The sequence below is a fragment of the Larimichthys crocea genome, unplaced genomic scaffold (assembly GCF_000972845.2).
Source record: "Larimichthys crocea isolate SSNF unplaced genomic scaffold, L_crocea_2.0 scaffold220, whole genome shotgun sequence".
NCBI lineage: Eukaryota > Metazoa > Chordata > Actinopteri > Sciaenidae > Larimichthys > Larimichthys crocea.
Genome location: NW_020852928.1, coordinates 486,875 through 495,786, shown reverse-complemented (window position 1 = coordinate 495,786; position 8,912 = coordinate 486,875). Strand labels below are relative to the sequence as shown.

At 44.8% G+C, this 8,912-nt stretch overlaps 1 protein-coding gene across 1 annotated transcript; it reads left to right on the top strand.

Annotated features, from left to right (window-relative positions):
- The first annotated feature begins 1,497 nt into the window (after positions 1 to 1,497).
- Positions 1,498 to 8,327, top strand: fgf8a (fibroblast growth factor 8a). Its single transcript, XM_027275831.1, has 5 exons — positions 1,498 to 2,210; positions 2,312 to 2,348; positions 3,232 to 3,412; positions 5,573 to 5,679; positions 7,591 to 8,327. Exons 1-5 carry the CDS (start codon positions 2,179 to 2,181, stop codon positions 7,873 to 7,875), a joined length of 642 nt encoding a protein of 213 aa, XP_027131632.1. The 5' UTR covers positions 1,498 to 2,178; the 3' UTR covers positions 7,876 to 8,327.
- Positions 8,328 to 8,912: the final 585 nt, after the last annotated feature.

Here is an 8,912-nt window from a genome sequence, read left to right as displayed (position 1 = left end):
CACAAAAACACTGACTGTTTCTTTTAGCATGAATATTATTATATTATTACTATTCTGTGTAAAATATGTCTTTCATAACCTCACACTGGTGGAGCTCTGCACATGAGTGGAGGGACAGTGAAGATAGAGAGGGAGTGGAGCAGCGGAGGGGGAAGGGTGTTTGCCCCCTGCAGGGCTGCTGATGGATGCAGGGCTCCTGGGGTTAAGGGGAGGGCAGCCAGGCCCTGAGCCAGGGTACGGAGTGGCAGCTACCTGCCGCTCATCACACACACACACACACACACACACACACGCACACACACACACTGATGCTAATGGGTGGGAGGGAAGGAAAGAGAAAAAACAAACCATGTGACAACATGAAGCCTGTCGTGGAGCAGATAACAGATGAAGTGATTCGGAGCTCCACACTGTCTTTAATACTGTCACATTACACCTAATCATCTCCACTGGAGCGCCCACTGGTGGCTGCGCAGCGCATGACAGACTGACAGTGAAACCATCCTCTCTGTGATGAAGAGGATGTGGGTTAGAAGGTGAGGCGGTGGCGCATCAAAACTCATAGGAGCATTATTTATTTAGAACTCTGCAGCCTTCACTTCACTCTGCATAACCTCTTTAATAAAATAAAGGAGCCATCTTTTGTTTGGCTGCAGCACCTTGATTAGTGGTCTTAACTCTGCGGAGTGACTCCACACAAAGCCGGCTGATGTTCTCAATGGTTCTCCAGCCTGTCCAGCTAATTAACTAACACCTTCAATGATGTTTATTAATCAAACTGCTGCTGAGTTTCTGTGTTTCTCATGTGGCCGATACTGGGCAGACTAATGAATGGTCAAATCAATCAATCAAAAAAAAAAAAAAAAGTCTAACTGATAATGGGCGCGTTCACGGACCATTCTGCAATAAAAGGGCATAGTTTGTGGATAATTAATGTGGCGCATCTCTAATGAAAAAAAAAACTAAATGGGCCTCTTTAATGTGTGAATGTCTGCCTCACCCTCATCTGCAGCAGCTCTGCTTTGCAGAAGTTCATGCGTTACTATGGGTGAAAGCCTAACTGAGTCTAAGGCATGTTTGAGAAGAAGAAGAAGAAGAAGAAGAAGAAGAAGAAGGGAGGGGCTGTTTTCAAAACACTAATCGCCTGTAATCCTTTTAATATGTCTCACACTTTGCTCTGTCAATACACAAACCTCAGGCAGCTCCAGCTTCCCCAAAACTGGAAGAGCAGAGTTTGAACGGCCAGGAGAAAGAAGGGGAGGGATGAGCAGGAGGTTCATATCAAGCAGCTGATGCACTCATCATGAAGAGAGGTGATTATTCTGTGTTTTACTCTTTTATTTGTTGGTTTCGCAGTCTTGTGGTGGCAGGGCTCGCAGGGCAGCCCAGGCTCCTCCTCGCCTCTTTCTCCCCCCTACCAAACAGTGTGGACCGCTCCTCAGGTAAAGAGATGTTTTAAAAAAAAGGGGGTGGGAGGGAGGGGGAGGTGGAGAGTGGGGCTGGGGCTGTCCGCTTTTGTTCTGCAGAAAAAGGGGGCTTGTTCTTAGCAGATCAGCCTGCCATTTTTAACCGGGGGTGTGTGAGCGCCGAGCGAGTGGCTTTGACACGGGAGTGGTGTGTGTGTGATGGGAACAGAGAGAGGAGAGAAGGAGCGTCCTGTCTGCAGTCGTGCAACAACCGAGCGGAGCAGCAGCAGCATCGAGTCACTGCGAGAGCACTGAGGAGCCCGAGCCTCACGCACACACTCACCTGAAGGAGTACCGCAGGGATTACAAAGCAGGAGGGACAGCCTGACAGCACGGCTCAACTTATTTATCAAATATCAGAAGAAGAAAATCCCGCAGCGCCCTTTTCCAAAACTTAACGCACAGCTTCGCTTCTGCAAGTGCACTTAGACTCTGCGCAGCCTTCTGACAGACACACACAGCCTGTGTTTGGATGAGAAACTCTTAATAATCACACACGTTCAGACGTTTGAGTGAAGCCCAGCTCGTCTCTGATGGATTTGATAAAGAATGTGTCCGCCGTGCGCGCGTGAGCCTCCCTGTCAGCACCTCTGACCTGTCTGTGTGGATTTCGGCTGAAAATCTTTGGACCTGATTGTTTGACTGAGATCATCTTTGGACTCTGCAGCTCTGATCAGAATCAAAGTGGAAGAGCTTTCCACCTCCATCCATCATGCGACCCATCCCATCCAGACTCAGCTATCTGTGAGTTCCGTCACTTCACTCTTCACGCACTGTTAATGCTCCTTCACGCAGCTCCGAGGTGACCTAACGCATGTTCTCCTTCTCCTTCTTCTCCTTCACAGGTTTCTACACTTATTTGCATTCTGCTACTATGCTCAGGTATGTCACCTTTCTATTCTCATCATATATTTTTTTTTGTTTGTTTTATTATTAGAATTTTATTTTTTTTATGTTGGGGCGTTAAATTCAGGATTAGCTTCCAAATCTGAAATCTCTTAAACATATGGCAGTCGGCGCGTGTGATGCACGGCGCAGTAACAGGAGGAAAGGTGAGGGATCATCATAACATTATGTGATACAACAATATCGGATGGCTCCCACGGCGCGGCGGGCAGCGGGGCGCGCGGCCTGCTGGCAGGTTGCTGATGAACATACTGGCCCTGGCACAGGACGCGCGGGCACAGACGGGGCAGAGGGGCAGAGGGAAATGCTTGCGAGCCTTGTGAAAAATGTCGTGGGGTACCAAGTAACCAGGGCCAATGTTTCCATCAGCAGCAGTCATTCCATCACAGCGGAGCGCGGCGGATAGAGAGATCGAAGTGAAGGAGGAATAAAAATAAAAAGTTTCTGGTAGTTCACGCAGAGAGGGTTCAGAGGGAGAGGAACGTTTAAACCCGTCCGGAAAGTGTTTTTTGTGTGCGCGCTCTGTGGCGCACATTCTCCTGTACGCACAACCTGTAATCACACCGCGCGTCTTTTTTGGAAGCTGTTAATTTAATTTGGCAACAGCTCTCCTGGAACTTGTTACACTTGTCTTTGGGAAAAAAACAACAACAGGCTGTTGTTGCGTTAGGATCTGTTTCCCCTCTGTGTTTAAACCGTTTCCTGCAGTAACCAGAAGACACGCAGCTGGCTCCACGCGCAGCCCGGCACCTCTGCACTTAAAAGAAAAAAAAAAGACAAAACAAATAAAAACAAATTCTATCAAATGTAGACAAATGTACACGTACTGATGACTGTGGTGACATCTAATTTCTGACAGGTAACCAATCAGTCCCCGCCTAATTTCACGCAGCATGTAAGCGAGCAGAGCAAAGTGACGGACCGCGTGAGCCGCAGGTTGATCCGGATCTACCAGCTGTACAGCCGGACCAGCGGCAAACATGTGCAGGTCCTGCCCAACAAGAAGATCAACGCCATGGCCGACGATGGAGATGTGCATGGTAAGAGAAGCAAAGACACGAACTCTGTTTGACACCGAGACACTGAGAGACAGTCTGCAAATGAAAAAACATCACTGTGATTTATTTTAGTCTAGTTAATCATCATTTGTTTTCTATAAATTTCCTACAAATTAATTATTATAAATCATTTGGATTTATTTCACTCATTTTCTTTTTACACCACTTTACTCTGTACACTTCACGGTCCGGTCAGAGAATGGAAATTCCGGGTGTCCCGGTTTGTTAAATTTCGCAAAGCATTTATTTAAAAAAATAAAAACGATCCAGTTTTATCAGCTTTGGCCAAAAAAAAATATGACACACATTTTACTATTTTGATTTGATATTTAAAATGTAAAATTCTTCTATCTTTATTATAATTAATAATATTTTTGTATATCCAAATTTCTCTTTTGCTTTTTCACCCAAATTATTCCCGGATTTTTTTTTTAACATGGCTCCAAGCCAAATTTCTAATGTGTTGAAAGTGTGAAACACACCTTCACAGGCCTGAAGCTTCAGAGAGCAGAATATCAGAGTGAAAGTCATATTTTATATATCGTTTGAATCTTTTTAGTTCTTTCTTAAAGAAAAGTACAACAAGAAAATGTGTTTTTAATGCAAATCAGCATATTTGCAGAATTTGTCCCACTCATTCATTCATTCAGATATTTTCTGTCTTATGTCAAATTGGTAAAAATCTTTCCAGACAAACGCGCCCCATCCCTCCCCTCCCTACCTCTCAGCAGCATTTTCCTGAAGCCTTTATGCCTTAATCAAACCACTGCACTGGTGTAGGTGGTCGATCTTTGTGATCCCAGTCTTGTACAGCTGGAGGGGAAGAGGTTCAGAGCTCTCAGAAACTGTCCGGTGGATTGTAGATGGTGCTGGAGGTGATCCTCCAGAGATCCCGCAGGTCTGGAAGAGCCATTAGAAGTCATCTTACTTCTACCTCCCGAACATTTCCTGCATAGTGCCTTCTCCCCCCAACGCCCCCCTCCACCACCCCCACGCTCAACCTTTCTCCATCCAGCCTCAGAACACACTCGTGGAGTTTTGCAGCCAGCCTGGCCTGTAGTTTTTTTTTTTCTTGTATTTACACTGAATTAAGTTCCATGAAGAACACACTCAAATACCGTCTGATTAGGGTGTATCTGCTGCTGTCTGTTTGCGGGGCAGGATGTGTGTGTGTGTGTGTGTGTGTGTGTGTGTGTGTGTGTGTGGCCTTAAAGAGACTGTGTGAGTTACTTGGGTCACCTGAAGTCATTTTGTATGAAATGTATGAAAGTTTGTGTGTGTGTGTGTGTGTGTGTGTGTGTGTGTGTGTGTGTGTGTGTGTGTGTGTGTCACGTCTGAGTATTCAGCTCAGCTGTAACTGCTGCTTCTGACCACAGCTACAGCTCTCAGATGTGTCGTGGTTAGTCAGTGGGTGGGTGGAAAAGGCCCTGACCATCCTCAGTGACCCCAGTAACGCCGTGTGCGACGCCATGGAACAGGTTTTATGAGTCAACGTGGATTCAGATGGAATTTATTAAAGGCTGTCTGCTGTTGGTTTGCACTGTTCTGGATCGATATCCACAAGAATGTGAAAACACATCATCTGACCTGGAAATGTATTCTATCTCTCATTCTGCGAACGTGAAATAATAATGACATTGTTGAAAAGCAATGTAAAAAATGCACAAAGCTCCGTAAAGTCATGCTCTGCGAGCTGTCTATATTTCCTGTTTCTTTCAGTACTTCTCAGGATATAGAGATAAATGTGGAGCTTTATGTGTGAGGTCAACGCAGATTTATTTGAAAAGGAATTCTTGATGGGCCTGCCAGGATTGCCTCTTTAGCTTTCAAAGAATCAGGAGACACGTGGTTTTATCATTTTGCAAGAATTTCAGCTTGCATAAATCCCCAGGAATGGTCCCACAGGTTTTGGTACGTGTGTGTGTGTGTGTGGAGAGAGAGTATGCATGCTTGGAAACACACTCGAGCATTTCTGCGTGTGTTGTCGATGCTTTTATGTGCACTGCACTTACGTGCACTGTTAAGTCATCCATTCAGGACAGGCAGCAAAAAGGCACATTTTAAAAATCACATGAACCTTTGCGACCGCGTTTTGTCCTTCTCTCAGCTAACAGAACTCTTTATTTTGTTTGATTTCTGCAGCTAAACTCATCGTGGAGACGGACACGTTTGGGAGCCGTGTGCGCATCAAGGGAGCTGAGACGGGCTTCTACATCTGCATGAACAAGAGGGGCAAGCTCATCGGCAAGGTGAGGAAAAAACTGACCTCCTGAGGGCAGAGTTAGGTTGGAGCCTCACTGCACACTGGATGAATACATTATTCCTCACTTAAAATATAGTTCCAGTAGTTAGTTATCAGCTTTATGACATTTTCATAAATAAGGTTTTAAGATTTTCTTAAATTCAACAAAACAAGGTCCAGTGTGTCAGATTTAGCGGGCTCTATTTACAGAATTTAATATTCATAACTCTGTTTTCATTTGTGTTTAATCACCTAAAAATAAGAATTGTTATGTTTTTGCGACCTTCGAATGAGACTTTTATATTTATAGAGTCCGCCATGTTTCTACAGTAGCCCAGAATGGACAAACTAAACCCTAGCTCTAGATAAAGTCCCATAGTTTCTCCTTCATGCTAGGAATAAGAGGGTGATGCTGTTAAATCCTACACACTGCGCCTTAAAAAGATTTTAAATCAAACACACAGTAAGTGCGGCCAAACCCTGACAGAGCTCATTGCTCTTACCAAATGTGTATTAGTCCACCGCTGAAAATAGTTCCCAACAAATGCACATATTTGTGAGCTGTTTTTAAAGGTTTACATTTTCAACGGGAAATTGCACAGACAGAGCAGAGAAGTCCGAACATATCGAGAGCTGGACTGACACATTCTTGGTTTTTTAAATTTACTGGCAGCGTTGGTTTTCGTTAGATGAAAGCAGCAGCCTAGTGTGCTGTATTTTTTAGCACACTCCACTCCACCAGCTTAACCTTCAGGGTGTGTGTGTGTGTTTTTCATGCTAGATGATGTAAGGTGTTTTCCTTCGTGCTTATATGATCAGTACGAGTGTTAGAGGTTAATGAACAGTGATGATCGTTAGCTTGATTTGTATCTCAGCTTTAAACTGCACTTCTATGACAGAAGGCTCCAGGTTAGGCTTTAGTTATGCTGCTGTTGCTGTTATGAGTGTGTAGGTGTGTGTTTCCATCTCAGTGCCCCTCTCTTACTGCGACGGCTAATAAACAGAGTTGCCAGCCTCTCTGCAGAACCCCCACACACACTCCCCTCCACCCACCCAGCACCCTGCCTCGAACACCATCTGCCCCTAGCTACCGGCCCAGTCACAGCCTGCCCCAGCCCCAGTGTGTGTGTGTGTGTGTGTGTGTGTGTGTGTGTGTGTGTGTGTGTGTGTGTGTGTGTGTTGAAGAGGGAAAGAATGAACTGAGTGTGTGTCTTTCGGGTGTATGCGTGTGCACATGGGTGTATCATGACTATTTTTAAACACACTATTTTGTCCAAAAAGGTGGGAGCTTGTTACAGTAGGCCAGCACTGTGTGTCCAAGTCCAGTTAATACTGTCAGCTGACCTTACTGTACGTTCTATCACTGATGGAAACCGTAGAATCGTTTCACCAACTGGAGGTCACACTCCACCAACCTCTTATTTACCGTCTCATCCCTGAGCGATCAGTCAGCGGCCTGATCGAACAGGGCCTTCAAGTGAACCCAGCAGAGGACTGGTGACATATTTAAGGATCTATTGATTGTTATTCAATTCGAGCAGACCTGGTTAGTTAAATTTAGCCACAAATGCAACAGGAGATCAAACCAGGAGTGAAAGTGACACTTGGGGGGCTGATTAAGGCTTTACGGCTGGAGGATCTGTCCTGCAGCTACTGACACCACAAGGGCTGCTGGATGTTTTCTGAAGGGGGAGAAGAGTAATCGCTTACTGTCATCCCCCTCTCTCTGATCTGTAATGACTGTAGCATATGCTGCATGTATGAGGGGAGGGCTGTGTGTGTGTGAGTGTGTGCGCATGCAGGGGGCAGGCTGCACAGGGAAACCTTTATACATCTGATATTTCCCATCTGTAAATCTTCATTGCGGAGTCTTCTCTGAACATTCCCACTAACTGTTTTTCTTTGTGTGTCTCTGCAGAAAAATGGACAAGGCCGTGACTGTATCTTCACTGAGATTGTTCTGGAGAACAACTACACAGCGCTGAGGAACGCCCGCTACGAGAGCTGGTACATGGCCTTCACCCGCCGCGGGCGGCCACGAAAAGGCTCACGGACGCGCCAGCACCAGCGCGAAGTCCATTTCATGAAGAGGCTGCCGAAGGGGCAGCAGCCCGCCCACTCGAGCAACCACCGTCCTTTCGACTTCATCCACTACCCTTTCAATCAAAGGACTAAACGTACGAGATACTCGTCAGAGCGCTGAGGAGGGGGAGGAAGATAGAAAAGACAGAGGGAAAGAGGAGAAACTGACAGACTGACTGAATTACCAGCAGCCAAAACACTCCTCTCTCCAAAAAAGAAAAACCTCTAGAGACATTTTTATACTGAGCATTACTATATCTTAATGTGTAGTTTGATTTCTATTTTTCTCAAAGTAAAAAAAAAATAGACAAAAAAATATGAGAAATCTATTTTTGTACTCCAGACTTAGTATTGATCTGTGTAAAAAAACAAAACAAAAAGAAAAGTTTGTTTTTAGATGCACATAACTCATTGTCTGACTTATCGGGGACTTCTTAGTAGAGTGTTGTTTTTGTTTTTCTTTCATTTTGACCAGTGGAGTCATTTTTTTTGGACTCTCGCCTGCTGCTCAAGGAGACTTGAAGGGCCCTGGTTGACCGCACTGCCAGGGAACGCTGCGTTCAGAGACACAAACTGTCACACACTGCGTTGGTGAGCGCAGTAAATGTTGCATAAGCGTGTGGCGGTAACACTGCGGCGGTTCAGCTTTTATTTGCTTGATGCTGCGTCCTGTCTGGGATCATTCTGTATCTTTTCTCACACCGTTCAAGCAAACAGAGCTTTTACAGCTCTGATGGAACAATGTGGCAGCTACATTTGATAATCACAGGTTTCCTGTTCTGACTGTAATGTTGATTTGTACAAAATGCATTGAAGTGTGTAAGGAACCCCCTTGACACGCCTACTACCCCCTCACCCTCTTGTGTTCTTGTTGCCCCCTGAATGTCTCTTTTTATACATATATAAATATATTTTTATTTGAGGATGTGTAAAATAATTTTAAGGATGGAATATTTATTTAAAATGTGTAATAAATGTACATTAAATACTGATATTAAACTCTTGTTTGGTACATGCTTGCTTTGGAGCGATCTGTGAAAAAAACCTGAGTATTAGTCTGACAGCAGCTGTGCCACAAGACATAGAGTACATAAAAAAAAAAGACTTATTTCATGCTCTCAGATTAATTCATTATGTGCAGTCACAGTAACAATAACA